Below are 16600 nucleotides of genomic sequence, written 5' to 3'. Positions count from 1 at the left end.
GGTACCGCATGGTAGGTTGTTGCATAAAGTTAAATCTCACAGGATCCAGGGTGAGGTATCTAAATGGATACAAAATTGGCTTCTTGACAGAAAGAAGTCTAACAACACCTATGTCTAACAATGGGATGAAGGAGTACAATATAAAGGGAAAGACTCTTAGTACTGTAGAGGATCAGAAGGACCTTGGGGTCCGGGTCCATAGGACTCTAAAATCAGCCCCGCAGGTGGAGGAGGTGGTTAAGAAGGCGTATGGTGTGCTGGCCTTTATCAATTGAGGGATTGAGTTTAGGAGTCCGGGGATAATGATGCAGCTATATAAGACCCTCGTCAGACCCCACTTGGAGTACTGTGCTCAGTTCTGGTCACCTCATTACAGGAAGGATGTGGAAAAGATTGAAAGGGTGTAGAGGCGATTCACAAGGATGTTGCCTGGATTGAGTGGCATGCCTTATGAGGATAGGCTGAGGGAGCTCGGTCTTTTCTCCTTGGAGAGACGGAGGATGAGAGGAGATCTAATAGAGGTATATAAGATGTTGGGAGGCATAGATTGGGTGGACTCTCAGAGGCTTTTTCCCAGGTTGGAAATGGCTGCTACGAGAGAACACAGGTTTAAGGTGCTGGGGTGTAGGTACAGGGGAAATGTTAGGGGGAAGTATTTCACACAGAGGGTGGTGGGGGAGTGGAATCGGCTGCCGTCAGTGGTGGAGGCAAACTCAATAGGGTCTTTTAAGAGACTCCTGGATGAGTACATGGGACTTAATAGGATGGAGGGTTATAGGTAGGCCTAAAAGGTAGGGATATGTTCGGCACAACTTGTGGGGCCGAAGGGCCTGTTTTGGGCTGTAGTTTTCTATGTTTCTAACACCAGGTTAAAGTCCAACAGGTTTATTTGGTAGCAAAGGTCACTAGCTTTTGGAACAGGCTGTTCCTTCGTCAGGTGGGTGGGAGTTCTGATCACAAACAGGGCACAAAGACACAAACTCAATTTACATGAATAATGATTGGAATGTGAGTCTTTTGTGTCTTTGTGCCCTGTTTGTGATCAGAACTCCCACCCACCTGACGAAGGAACAGCCTGTTCCAAAAGTTAATGGCTTTTGCTACCAAATAAACCTGTTGGATTTTAACCTGGTGTTGTTAGACTTCTTACTGTGTTTACCCCAGTCCAACGCCGGCATCTCCACTTCTTGACAGAAGCCAGAGGGGTGGTTGTAGAGAGTTGTTTTTCAAACTGGAGGCCTGTGACCAGCGGTGTGCCTCAGGGATCAGTGCTGGGCCCACTGTTTTTGTCATTTATATTAATGATTTGGATGAGAATATAGGAGGCATGTTTAGTAAGTTTTCAGATGACACCAAGATTGGTGGCATAGTGGACAGTGAAGAAAGCTATCTTCAATTGCAACGGGATCTTGATAAATTGGGCCAGTGGGCTGACGAATGGCGGATGGAGTTTAATTTAGACAAATGCGAGGTGATGCATTTTGGTAGACTGAACCAGGGCAGGGCTTACTCAGTTAATAGAACCATAGAACCATAGAAAATTACAGCTCAGAAACAGGCCTTTTGGTCCTTCTTGTCTGTGCCGAACCATTTTATGCCTAGTCCCACTGACCTGCACTTTGGACCATATCCCTCCACACCCCTCTCATCCATGAACCCGTCCAAGTTTTTCTTAAATGTTAAAAGTGACCCCGCATTTACCACTTTATCCGGCAGCTCATTCCACACTCCCACCACTCTCTGCGTGAAGAAGCCCCCCCTAATATTCCCTTTAAACTTTTCTCCTTTCACCCTTAACCCATGCCCTCTGGTTTTTTTCTCCCCTCGCCTCAGTGGAAAAAGCCTGCTTGCATTCACTCTATCTATACCCATCAAAATCTTATACACCTCTATCAAATCTCCCCTCAATCTTCGACGCTCCAGGGAATAAAGTCCCAACCTATTCAATCTCTCTCTGTAACTCAGCTTCTCAAGTCCCGGCAACATCCTTGTGAACCTTCTCTGCACTCTTTCAATCTTATTTACATCCTTCCTGTAACTAGGTGACCAAAACTGTACACAATACTCCAAATTCGGCCTCACCAATGCCTTATATAACCTTACCATAACACTCCAACTTTTATACTCGATACTCCGATTTATAAAGGCCAATGTACCAAAGGCACTCTTTACGACCCTATCCACCTGTGACGTCACTTTTAGGGAATTCTGTACCTGTATTCCCAGATCCCTCTGTTCAACTGCACTCTTCAGAGTCCTACCATTTACCCTGTACGTTCTTCTTTGGTTTGTCCTTCCAAAGTGCAATATCTCACACTTGTCTGCGTTAAATTCCATTTGCCATTTTTCAGCCCATTTTTCTAGTTGGTCCAAATCCCTCTGCAAGCTTTGAAAACCTTCCTCACTGTCCACTACACCTCCAATCTTTGTATCATCAGCAAACTTGCTGATCCAATTTACCACATTATCATCCAGATCATTGATATAGATGACAAACAACAATGGACCCAACACCGATCCCTGCGGCACACCACTAGTCACAGGCCTCCACTCAGAGAAGCAATCCTCCACAACCACTCTCTGGCTTCTTCCATTGAGCCAGTGTCTTATCCAATTTACTACCTCCCCATGTATACCTAGCGACTGAAACCTTCCTAACTAACCTCCCATGAGGGACCTTGTCAAAGGCCTTGCTGAAATCCAGGTAGACAACATCCACCGCCTTCCCTTCATCCACTTTCCTGGTAACCTCCTCGAAAAACTCTAATAGATTGGTCAAACATGACCTACCACGCACAAAGCCATGTTGACTCTCCCTAATAAGTCCCTGTCTATCCAAATATTTGTAGATCCTATCCCTTATCACACCTTCCAATAACTTGCCCACCCCCGACGTCAAACTTACTGGCCTATAATTTCCCGGATTTCTTTTGGAACCTTTTTTAAACAACGGAACAACATGAGCCACCCTCCAATCATCCGGCACCTCCCCCGTGAATACTGACATTTTAAATATGTCTGCCAGGGCCCCTGCAAGTTCAACACTAGCTTCCCTCAAGGTCCGTGGGAATACCCTGTCCGGTCCTGGGGATTTATCCACTCTGATTTGCCTCAAGACAGCGAGCACCTCCTCCCCTTTAATCTGTAAAGGTTCCATGGCCTCCCTACCAGTTTGCCCTATTTCCGTAGACTCCATGCCCGTTTCCTCAGTAAATACGGATGCAAAAAAACCATTTAGTATCTCCCCCATCTCTTTTGGTTCCATACACAGTGTACCACTCTGGTCTTCAAGAGGACCAATTTTATCCCTCACTATCCTTTTACTCCTAACATACCTATAGAAGCTCTTTGGATTTTCCTTCACTCTGTCTGCCAAAGCAACCTCATGTCTTCTTTTAGCCCTCCTGATTTCCCTCTTAAGTAGCTTCTTGCACTTTTTATACTCCTCGAGCATCTGATGTGTTCCTTGCTGCCTGTACATTTCATACAACTCTCTCTTCCTCTTAATCAGTGTTACAATCTCCCTCAAGAACCAAGGTTCCTTATTCCTATTTACTTTGCCTTTAATCCTGACAGGAACATACAAACTCTGCACTCTCAAAATTTCTCCTTTGAAGGCCTCCCACTTTCCATTTACATCCTTACCAGAGAACAGCCTGTGCCAATCCACACTTCCCAGATCCCTTCTCATTTCATCAAATTTGGCCTTTTTCCAGTTCAGAACTTCAACCCGAGGACCAGATCTATCCTTATCCACGATCAGGTTGAAACTAATAGCATTATGATCACTGGATCCAAAGTGTTCCCTCACACTCACATCCATCACCTGCCCTAACTCATTTCCCAATAGGAGATCCAATATCGCATCCTCTCTAGTTGGCACCTCTATATACTGATGTAGAAAATTCTCCTGAACACATTTTACAAACTCTACCCCGTCTAAAGCTTTAACAGTATGCGAGTCCCAATCTATATGTGGAAAATTAAAATCCCCTACTATCACAACTTTGTGTTTCTTGCAGTTGTCAGCTATCTCTCCGCTGATTTGCTCCTCCAATTCTCGCTGACTATTGGGTGGTCTATAATACAAGCCCATTAATGTGGTCATACCTTTCCTGTTTCTCAGCTCCACCCATAGGGCCTCTGTAGACAAGCTCCCTAATCTATCCTGCCTGAGTACCGCTGTAACATTTTCCCTGACCAACAATGCCACCCCCCCACCTTTTATCCCTCTGCCTCTATCCCGCCTGAAACATTGGAACCCTGGAACATTGAGCTCCTCCTGTAGCCAAGTTTCACTAATGGCTATAATGTCATATTTCCATGTGTCTATCCACGCCTTCATCTCATCTGCCTTCCCCACAATACTCCTGGCATTGAAATAGACACACCTCAAAAAATTATTTCCACCACACTCTACCCTTCCATTTGTGATTTTGCTTGAACTAACCTGTCTTTTTACCCTGCTCCACTATCTGCTCTGGCACTCTGGTTCCCACCCCACCCATGGTAGGGCGTTGGGGAGCGTTACAGAACAAAGAGATCTAGGAGTACATGTTCACAGCTCCTTGAAAGTGGAGTCACAGGTGGACAGAGTGGTGAAGAAGGCATTCGGCATGCTTGGTTGCATCGGTCAGAACATTGAATACAGGAGTTGGAACGTCTTGTTGAAGTTGTACAAGACATTGGTAAGGCCACACTTGGAATAAGATATATGTGTGTGCAATTCTGGTCACCCTATTATAGAAAGGATATTATTAAACTAGAAAGAGTGCAGAAAAGATTTACTAGGATGCTACCGGGACTTGATGGATTGAGTTATAAGGAGAGGCTGAATAGACTGGGACTTTTTTCTCTGGAGCGTAGGAGGCTGAGGGGTGACCTTATAGAGATCTATAAAATAATGAGGGGCATAGACAAGGTAGATAGTCAATATCTTTTCCCAAAGGTAGGGGAGTCTCAAACTAGAGGGCATAGGTTTAAGGTGAGAGGGGAGAGATACAGAAGTGTCCAGAGGGACAATGTTTTCACACAGAGGGTGGTGAGTGCCTGGAACAAGATGCCAGAGGTAGTAGTAGAGGCAGGTACAATTTTATCTTTTAAAAAGCATTTAGATAGTTACATGGGTACGATGGGTATAGAGGGATATGGGCCAAATGCGGGCAATTGGGATTAGCTTTGGGGTTTTGAAAAGAAAGGGCGGCATGGACAAGTTGGGTCGAAGGGCCTGTTTCCCCATGCGATAAACCTCTATGACTCTAGTCTCCCTGACACTAAAGGTCAATTTAGCATGGCCAATCCACCTAAACAGCACATCTTTGGATTGTGGGAGGAAACCGGAGCACCCGGAGGAAACCCACGCAGGCACGGGGAGAATGTGCAAACTCCGCACATCTCCACATCAAACTCCGCACAGACAGTGACCCAAGCCAGGAATCGAACCAGGTTCCCTGGAGCAGTGCTAATCACTGTGCCACCGTGCTACCCCAACGGAGAACATATGCAATCTTTGCAATAGCTTGAACGTAACTCAAAATTGTGATGGCTATGAAAACAATTGAGTTTCAGTCTCACTGCTTACGACGCTTCAAATTCTTTCTTGAAAGTCACACAACATAGGTACAGTTAACAGTTAATTCCAATTTCACATTACTATCAAAAGTAACAATATGCTCTGGAATCTTAAGCAAAACATGAACAAGGAGGAAAATTGTAGCATCCCAAACATTGAGGAAATATATTTCTGTTTTGAAGACTTTTTGAAACTATTACTTGGATGCTGTGAAATAATTAAGCATTTGAAAAACAGGAACAGCAAAATATTTGTTATACTCTGCAGACACATTGTTTGGATTAGAAACATTTAGTGTGGAATTTCCAAGGAGCTTGCAATCAATTCATGATAAAAAATGAAAAATAAAAGGTACCTTATTTTTCTTTCCATCCACCTCAAATACTGATATATTTCCTTTTCTATAGATTTCATCTCCTGGGGGATGCTTCCATACACATTTTGCCTAGTAGGAAAAATTGAACAACACGAGTTTACAGAAAGAGTAAACATAACATTCCTAATATTTGCATTGAAAATTGCATTGAATTTGTGTTTTAGCACCTCATGACCTGGAGAACATTAGCTTAAAATGCTGCATGTTGGAGACCATTGAGCTCTGAAACTTGCTTTCAAATTTGGTAGTGAAAACATTGGTACACGAGGTACATAACTTTTCCAAACATAATGAAATAAACTACCCATTTCATCATCAATCATATAAAATTGCAACATATGTAAATATTGCATAGAACATCAAATTAATATACTTGTAAGCAGTAAACTCTCATGTTAAGACACTGACAATCTTTCTAAGATGATAGCATCATCATGGGCCCTTGACTGATTGCCACTTTTCTAGCTACACTCCATATTTGATGTTGCTGCTCTGGTTATATTGTGATGATGTGGAGATGCCGGCGTTGGACTGGGGTAAACACAGTAAGAAGTTTAACAACACCAGGTTAAAGTCCAACGTTGGACTTTAACCTGGTGTTGTTAAACTTCTTACTGTATATGGTGATGGCCAATGTCTGCCATGGATTTGCTGCTCTTTTGCAATATTTAAATCATCTTTCATTGGACTGCTGCTCTTCCCCCATATTACAGTGATTGAAAGACTTCAATCTCCTGCTGAGCTTGTGTCTGGCTATTGATTCAACTGATTTTCCAGCTTCAGCTGGCACAGCAGGAAAGATGCAGTATGGGCCAGGTAGCCCAGTAACCTGGGACCACAAGTGTGATGTGGGTGTGTGGGGAACAAGGCTGTAGTGAACCATCTTTGATGGTATTTGGGGGAGGGGGGAGGGGAAAGGGGAAAGGGGAAAGGGGAGAGGGGAGAGGGGAAAGGGGAAAGGGGAGAGGGGAAAGGGGAGAGGGGAAAGGGGAGAGGGGAAAGGGGAGAGGGGAAAGGGGAGAGGGGAGAGGGGGGAGGGGGGGGGGGGGGGAGAAAGGTGTGTGTGGCAATACACACCTGCACATGATCATGCATTGACTGTGCTAATGCTTCACAGAAAAGCATGGCCTCTAATCGCCTTGGAATCCCCTTGCCATTGGGTCAAGGCCCAGGACTGTCAAAAGCGCATAGTGGTGGGCGTGCAACATGCATCTTCCACTCAAAATTAAGGTTTGGGCCTGGAATCTCAGGACTGTCATGGACAACCCAAGAGTGACAGATGAAAGCACCACACTACCATCATAGCTTGGGAACTTAGATACTTTGAAATTGACACTGCCATCTTAATGAGACATGATGTGCAGGAGACAGTCAAATGAAGTGGCAAGGTGACCTTTTTCTGGAAATGCATATCAGGAAAGGAACAATGCCTCCACAGATAGGCTTCACCATCAAAGATCTGATGCTGCAGGGACTCCCCCTTGGGATAAGTAAGTGCTTCGTGACTGTCCAGCTCACCCCAAACAAGAATCAGTATGCCACTGTCATCAGCACATATATTTGGAGGCTAGAGATAACAGATGAAGCCAAGGAGAGATTCAACAGCAACCTCAAGAAATACCTAGCTTTATTCCCAGAAGTGCACTATCTGATCTACTTGGATATTTCAACACTAAAATCAGGAAGGATGCACATCACTGGAAGGATGTGATTGGCAAGGAAGGAGTAGAGAATATGCAAAAGGAGGTCTCCTCTTGACAAAATGTCTAGAGTGCAACATTATCATAACTAATATTCTGTTCTGCTAGTGAGGCAAGCACAAGATCAAGGCGACATCCAACGTTTAAACACTGCTCGACTACATCTTTGTTCATGCAAGGGACCACAGAGATGTCCACATCACCATGCCATGACAGGTATTGACAACTGCTGGTTCACTACCTTATTCAATCTAACATCCTCATCAGCCTGGCCCCCAAACAATGGAGACAACAGAAGCAATGTTGTAATTTTCATCAAAAACCTCAAAGATCCCACCAAGACCAGCTTTCTCAGTCAGAGCCTCACTGCCAACCTCTCATCCTCCAGCAACAGCGGAACAAAGAAAATAGGAGCAGAAGTAGGCCCATCAAGCCTGCTCCACCACTCAAACAGGTCATGGCCGGTCCTCTACCTGCACACCACATTTCCTTACTATCAATTTTGGTCTTGAACATGCTCAACGATTGAGCTTCCACGCTTCTCTGAGCAGAGAATTCCAAAGATGTACCACCCTCTGAGCGAAGGAATTCCTCCTCATCTCTGTCTTAAATGGCGTGCCCCTTATTCTGAGACTGTGTCCCCTGGTTTTAGACTTACCAGCCAGGGGAAACATTCTATCCACAGCTACCCTGTAAAGCCCTGCAAGAATTTTCTAAGTTTCAATAAGATCACCTCTCACTCTTCGAAACGCAAAGTGAATACAGGCCCAGTCTCCTTCTAATACAATCCTGCCAGCCCAGCGATTAGTCTGGTGAACTTGTATTGCACTCCCTCTATGTCAAGTAGATCCTTCCTTTGGTAAGGAGATCAAAACTATATAGAATACTCCAGGTAAGGTCTTACCAAGGTTCTATTCAATTGTTTTTACTTGTGGACTCAAATCCCCTTGTGAACTCAAATCCCCTTGTGATGAAGACCAGTGTGTCCATACTGCCTGGTCAACCCTAGTGTTCACCATGACAAGTGCCTTCTAGAAGATTCTCGGCTTCTCTGTTAGGAAATGTTGAGTGGTTTAATGAAAATGACAAAGCTATACAGGACCTAATTGAGTGTAAGCTCAAAACTTCCACAGACTAGAAACTTCACCACACCTCAAGAGAAAAGCAACAGTCCTACAGACAGCTGAAGGCATCAAACCCAAATGGTGGGTCGAAAGAGAACAGGAGATCCAATAACTGGCAGATACAGTTTCTTCAGCACTGTCAAGATGATCTATAGTGCATGCACACAAGAGCCCACCCCACTGAGAGCTCATTAAGATATGAGGAGTCAGTCAGATCTCACTGGAGAAAGCACTTCGAAGAACTCCTCAACTAAGATTCTGTCTTAAATTTGAACACCCTCAACTCAGGTGCTTAATACCCCAACCAGCACAATACTGACACCACCCCAATCTGCAGCCATCTAACAGCTGAACAGCAACAAAACCCTTGGAGCAGATGAAATCCCTGCCAAAATTTTGAGACACAGCGGACACACCCTCATGGGATGGCTGCAAAAATTCGTATTCCTCATCTGGGAACAGGAGTGTATGCCAGGAGATTTTAAGGATGTTGTGATCATGACGGTATTCAAGAAAGGAGACAAGTTCAATTATGGTAACTCTTTTCCGCTACAGGGAAGATCATTAGAAGGATCCTCCTTCCAAGGACCCAAGTCTAAGGTCGTGGTTTAGGGGCAACAGCGATTCCCTATATTACTACACGCTTCAGAAAGTTGGCCAACCTACAGCAGGCAGCTCAAAAAATTGAAGTACCACCATCAGTACCTTTACAAGATCCTCCAAATCTAGTGACAAGAAAGGTGGTACAACAGCAGCTTTCTCTCGCAAATTAATTTGTCCAGCATCGAGATGTTAATCACTCAAAACCAGCTCCGCTGGGCAGAACATGTCATTCTTTATATCTAACACTGAACTCACAAAAAAACTGCTCTGCTCAGAATTCAGTCATGGCAGCTGACTCCCAATAGGATAAGGAAATGCTCGAGGGATGTCCTCAAAGCATACCTAAAGGGGACAAACATCTTCACCAACTCTTGGGACTGACCAGAGTGGAGAAGGTCCATTTAGAAGGCACAGAACTCACCGAAAGGCTTAGTCAGGAACATGCAGAGACAAATTTGACGACTTGGAAAACCTCCCAACAACCTGTCTAGAATCATAGAATCATACAGCGCACAAGAGGCCCTTTGGCCCAGAGTCCACACCGACATATTAGAAACACCTGAACTACCACCTAATCCCATCTACCAGCACTTGGCCCATAGCCCTGAATGTTATGATGTGCCAAGTGTCACCCAGATACTTTTCAAAGGATGTGAGGCAACCTGCCTCTACCATTCTCCTAGGCAGCGCATTCCAGACCATCACCACCCTCTGGGTAAAAAAGGTTTTTCCTCTCATCCCCTCTAAACCTCCTGTCCTTCACCATGAACCTACAGCCCCTTGTGACTGACCCTTCAATGAAGGGGAACAGCTGCTCCTTATCAACTCAGTCCATGTCCCTCACAATCTTGTATACCTCGATCAGGTCGCCCCTCAGTCTTCTCTGCTCCAACGAAAAAACCCAAGCCTGCCCAACCTCTCTTCATAACTTAAATGTTCCATCCCAGGCTGCACTCTGGTGAATCTCCTCTGCATCCCCTCCAGTGCAATCACAATCCTCCTATAATGTGGCGACCAGAACAGCACATAGTATTCTAGCTGTGGTCTCACCAAAGTTCTACACAACTCCAATATGACTTCCCTGCTTTTGTAATCTATGGGCCCGATTTTATCATCAAGTTGCGCCCGTTTTCGGGCACGAAAACTTGGTAAAGTCGGACTTGAAGCGAGTAGCGTGATCCGCACCCGCTTCCGCGCTGGTTCCCCCTTTACCAAGGCCCGAAAATAGCCACAATCGGGACCACGCCCAACGGCCATTTAAATGCATTTGCATACATTTAAATTGACTGAATGGATTGCACGCCCAACCTTACTGGCACTTCTTCCCTTACCACCACGTTCGCCTATCCAGAAATGGCACGAAACAGACATGCTCTGCAAAAGCCCGATTCAGGCGCTCAAGTTAGTGAGGAGTAAGTGCCGAGTATCCAACGGCTCTCTGCTTGAGATTGGTGAGGGAGGGGCGGGTCCACTGCCACTCTGCCCGAGATCAGTGAGGGGGCAGGTGGGGGTCTGCAGGGGAGGGGCCTGCAATCAGTCTGGGTGGCAGAGGGTGTGAGGGGATAAGGGGATCAGTAACGTGGGGGGGATGGGGGGGGGGGGAGAGGGTGCGGGGGGCAATGTCTGTGGGGGACGGGGGGAGGCATTATCCGGCCAGGGAGCGATGTGGCAGGGGAGCCGCATTCTATCATTTGTTTCTGCGCATGCGCAGCTGGAGATGTCGGAGTTGCAGGATTTTGGGTGTGTTAAGCCCCGCCCACAGACTTGTGTAGAACGATTCGGAATTGCTGATATTTTTGCAGGCAGAGTGCATATGGGGGCATCTAAGAACAGGTCTAAAAGTCAGACCTGAAACACTCCCAGTTTCAAGTTCACCCAGAACTTAGAATCAAAATGCTAAAACAGAGCCCAATGCCTCAATTAATAAAGACAAGTGTCCCATATGCTTTTTTCACCACCCAACTAATATGCCCTACCGCCTTCAGAGATCTATGGACAAACATGCCACAGTCCCTTTGTTCCACAGAACTTCCTAGTGTCCTACCATTCATTGAGTGCGTCCTTGTCAAATTAATCCTTCCAAAGTGTATCACCTCACACTTTACAGGGCTAAATTTCATTTGCCAGTTATCTGCCCATTTGACCATTCCGTCTATATCTTCTTGTAGTCCAAGACACTCCGCCTCACTGTCAACCACCCAGCCAATCTTTGTGTCATCTGCTTGACTGTCCAAGTACTATCTGCTCTACATGTAGCAACTCTGCATATCTTGCATTGGACTTGGCAACCATCTCAGAGCCCAGCAAATCAGAATGGAAGCAAGTCATCCTTGATCCTGAGGAACTGCCTCAGAAGCAGACTCCATAATTATACCATTACAAGTGTTGGCTAAACACAAAATATTGTTTCACAGCTTGCTGACAGGTACATTTCAAGAATGAAATACAACACTCCCTTAACTGTTGTCTAAATGGATACGTAATGGCTTGAAAACACTTTCAAAAAATACTCAATGATAGGCTATGCTAGAGGAGCAGAAGTCTTCACAGTTTGTGACACTTGGTCGATATAACTCATTTTCAAAAATAATTGCATCTGTAAAACAACTTTTTTCAGGGCCTTTTATTGCCTTAAGTTAATTTTCCACACTTTCTATTAGGAATTATTGATTGATATTAATACTACTTTCTATTACTAACCAATCATAAAGTAACACTCAACAGAATAATTACACACTATATACACCTTGGGCTATGTTAAAAGAACATACAAAATTGAATATTCAATTTTTAACGTACATTAAAAATCCACACTATGTTGTGCTAATAGTTTTCGAAACAATGTTAATCTTTCATTTCAGTCATTTTGCTATCCAGCTGACAATAAATGTTGAATACATAATTTCACTACTAAATTGAAAAGCAGCTCTAAGCAATCAAAATTACTTATGTAGATGGCAAAACCTTCGAAGATACAACAGTTAATTTTATACTTTTGCTCTGATTAACTATTTGACTGATGATATTAATTTCTGATTAATGATTAAAGAGAGGACTGAACTTTTTTCAGAATTTTCTTTGTGAGATGTAGTTTGTCAATTCAATTTTGCTTACTGTAGGTTTAGATTATCTGGTTAGACCAGCATGCACATTCCTCATGCGGCTAGGAATGCCAGAGGATGCCTATTCGTCTGTGTCTGTCTGTCTGTCAGGGCAGATGACTGCAAGCAATTAGCAATTGAGGCATGTTATGGTGAAATTAAAGTGATGGACACAAAATGGTTACCAGGCACACAAAATGGACTCTGGGAAGGGACATTAAAAGGCACTGGCTTTAGGCACAGACAGTTACACAAAAAGTTAAAACCTGCAGTATCTGAATTGCTGCAGGAAACTGGTCAGAGCTTGAGGCACTTTAGATAAGAGCAGACCCAGAACAATGAGTCTGATAATGTCAGCCACAGATGGGGACATAAATGCATAAATGTAACAAGATCAGCCACTGAATGTATATATCGAAACCAGTCATTGATAGAGGACATAACTGCATAAATGTATCCATTCTATATACAATGATATGTTAACTGTCCATGTCCATACCTGTTTGCTTGTCACGATGTGTTAACTGTCGATCTACTCAACTTGTAACGATGTGTTAACGGCTAATGTCCGTACTGCCTATTGTCTAAAAGGTATAAAGATGGTCAACCACCATTGTGTAGTTGAGTAGGTAACTGCCAAGTACTGCGGAGTACCAGTGCTTTCTTCCAAAGCTTTGTCTGAAATAAAACTGTTTTGTTGAACCTCCAAGTCTGACTCCGAAGTGGTAAATTTCCCACAACAAGGCATTTGAAAAAAGAATTTCCATTGGACAGACAAATCAATACATATAACTGGTTAAGAAGTCTGGTGCTTTCAGCCCAAAAGAAAGACTGAATCTGTGCCTCAGATCAGTAATTTACTGCTGTTTGGTTGAACACCTCAATCTGAACAGCTGCCGCTTATTCCTTGGGAGATTCTGCTCAGTTTGAATTACACATTAAGGATGTCACAGAAAATTCTTAACTGCCATGCCTTTAAAACTCAACCGTCACCTAAATTTACATATGAAAATTGATACACTAAAACTATCAAAACATTTTGTAAACAAAAAGTCAATTATATTTTGAGCAATTTTTGAATTGTTAATAGAAATAGATTTTTTCATTCCACGTCCCATTCAGATTTTATTCCCATGTGTAACTGCTGTAATTCACCGCTTGTCTCCTACAAAGGACACTGCACTGCTCATCATTAAATTAAATCTAAGACAATTCAATGATTTGTTTTTGTTGACAAATAACTTACCATATGCCTGCGAAGGATGGTCTGACTTTTCATATATTTAAGACAGAACTCACACATGTACAGCCTCCCTAGACGAGCATACTCTTCAGGGTATGGAGAATGGTACCAGGTATCCAGCTCATATCGACCAAACACTATGGTCTTAATCATGTTGCTGCCTTCTGTAATTTGGCCTTGTAACCTTAACTTCTCCTACAGTAAAGAAAGAAAATGGACACTGTATATCACGCGCAGCACCATCTGTGCTCACCCATTAGCCTCACATTTTATCGGAATAGGAACACAAACTGTCAATTATAGTTGTAAGTTCTAATTATATATGCTGTCAGCGTGCTACATCAGAGAATAGAAGGAAACGAGTTTGCATTCACAATCTTGCTTTCTTTCTTGAAGCAAGGCAGAAAAAGAAAGCTGTAATGACAGGAACAAATGATATCATTCAATACTAGAATCAAAGAAAAATTACTGTTTAAAATGTTGCATTTTGTTCATGAACTTTTCATCAACGCTGCCACCCAGTGTCAGTATCAAGCACTCAAAGTTACAGGGCAAAAGCTTTCATACATTGCCTGTTCTAAACCTCACTGCAGCATTGTGTGTTTTGCGGTTTCCCCATGGATAGCTTGATCTTGGTTTCAGATAAAGCTCGGCACAACATTGTGGGCTGAAGGGCCTGTTCTGTGCTGTACTGTTCTATGTTCTATTACTAATTTAATGCCAACCTGTGTCAAATTACGGTCACCCGTGGTTACCAGGAACTGGGTTGAAACTGTTTAAACTAATTTTACAGGATATTCTTGCAGGCAACAGAGGATAATGTCAGTCAGTCATGGCTGGATTTAAATCAAGGTCTCAAGGTGAAAAGACACCCATCGTGGCATCCACGATCTAAAACTTAAAGAATTAAAATTAATGTTAACATCTGTCTTTCCTTTGATGTTGCTGCTTAAGCAATAAGCGCTGATGAAATCACTAGAGGTTCAAGTTGGTTATCAAACCCAATCACGTGAGGAAACTAAGTTAACACCATCAGGCATTCAATCTTCAACCAAGATAGTTTTTGTAATTACATGTAACGTTATTATGGAAATTATTCTCTTTCTCAATTTAGACTCCGTAGCCCTTTCAGGTTATCTTTCTCAGTATCAATATTAATCATTTCAACTAAAGCAATTTTTCAAATCAACAGAACAGATAAAAATCTTAAAGAATATTGCTTCTCTCTGCTGTTCTGCTACCAATCTGCTATCCCTCAGAAAATTAGAGGCAACATTCTTTTTGTTTTTCAGCAATTTTTCTCATTAAATTTTCAACAAAATCATTAAAATTTAGATCTGAAATGGTTTAAGTCATTGATTAGAGTTCAAAATTCAAAACTAATTTTAAGCATGACAAGTAGACTTTAAATTTCAAGCTGGAATGCTACTGCACAAAGATACAACCTCCCTGACACCATTCTTATAATGCTATTATCCATTGTTGGGCAATTTCCTTTTAACCAAACAAACAATGTTAGCCGAAATGAATTTCCATATGGATCACTGGGTGAAATTGAATTGAATATCAATGCATATTATTGAACACCATTTTTACATCTACTATAATCTTTCTACATTAACAGTGCCATGGATAAAGCGCATGATAAACTGGCATGCATCGTACCAGATCCTCTGATGCTCGTGCTTGAGCTTTGCGGAATAATTCCAAGTCAAAATCAGATGTAAGATTGTCCAAGAGTGGCTCTCTCGTGTTTCCGTGTATCTGTCTGTGCTCCTGTGGGTTTAGGAACCACACAAATATTACAGGCATAATTAAACAGCTATCAAAAAAAACAGCTAAAGTATTAAGATTTAAGGTGAATAAATAGACTAATTCTGAAACTCTAAGTTTCCACAAAGCATCTTTGATACACCGATAAATAACATCCAGAAAATATGTTCCACAACTAAGGTTCCTAAGTTAATAGTCCTGTTGACACTGACTATGTTACATAATTTTGTTTTATATACATGGAGAACCAGAAATCTGGGTAATAGATTTTTATTAGACAAGGGTATTAAGGGATATAGAATCAAAACAGATGAATAGAGTGAAGATAAAATGCAGTATGATCAACCCGAACAGCAGAATAGACTTACAAGGTTAAATAGTCTATGTTCTTACTCACAAATGCACTCTCTTAAGTTGACAGATACATTCGCTCAAAGAATTTGAAGACCAGCCATTTCACAAATATCCATACCCAAGAAAATTCTGCAGTAGTAAATTTACCACCATATTTAGGACACTGACTTTTCATGCGCAAACAAAACAAAAGCAGCTGATTAAAAATGCTTTTCAGCTAATTTGTTTGCAGTTCAATTTGGAGTTCACCAGCTCTTTCAATCATTTAATGTTTTTACAGGTCTGTGAATGCGAACAAATCCATTATTCTTGAAAATGATTTAATAGCTACAGATAGATATTTATTGCTTTGCACCTATGTGTCCTCCTCACAGTTTGCATTTCCACCAAGCTTTGCATCGTCATCATTACCCTGTCTCTTCGTCTAAATCATTAATATAGACTGTAAGTAGGACTGATCCCTGCTTGCCAGCTAGAAAATGCCCCATTTAACCCTACTGTTTCCATCTTTAACCAATTGTCTATCTGTGCCAATATATCTCAAATAAAATCTCAACTAAATTCATCAAACAGGATTTCTGTTTCATGAAACCATGTTGACTTGCTCTAATCATATTATGCTTTTCAAAGTGTATTAAGACTTCCTTAATAATGGATTCTTTTCCTGCCAGTATTTGTTAAGCTCATATCTTTAAACCAGCCAAATGGATCAACAATCAAGTGAATAAAAATTTACATTTAATATTATGAAGAA

The 16600-nt window shown here is 42.5% G+C and overlaps 1 protein-coding gene across 2 annotated transcripts in view; it reads right to left on the bottom strand.

Annotated features, from left to right (window-relative positions):
* kat7b (K(lysine) acetyltransferase 7b) overlaps positions 1-16600 on the bottom strand; it is an 84970-nt gene that overhangs the window by 15146 nt on the left and 53224 nt on the right. For both annotated transcript variants that reach the window (XM_078223884.1, XM_078223885.1), the window contains 3 exons: positions 15385-15495; positions 13723-13914; positions 5928-6017 (listed from right to left, as the gene is read on the bottom strand). In XM_078223884.1, the coding sequence (XP_078080010.1) occupies positions 5928-6017; positions 13723-13914; positions 15385-15495 (393 nt within the window). The remainder of the gene's footprint in view (positions 1-5927; positions 6018-13722; positions 13915-15384; positions 15496-16600) is intronic.

This window comes from Mustelus asterias, chromosome 11 (assembly GCF_964213995.1).
Source record: "Mustelus asterias chromosome 11, sMusAst1.hap1.1, whole genome shotgun sequence".
NCBI lineage: Eukaryota > Metazoa > Chordata > Chondrichthyes > Carcharhiniformes > Triakidae > Mustelus > Mustelus asterias.
This window is presented reverse-complemented; position numbering and strand designations above follow the sequence as displayed.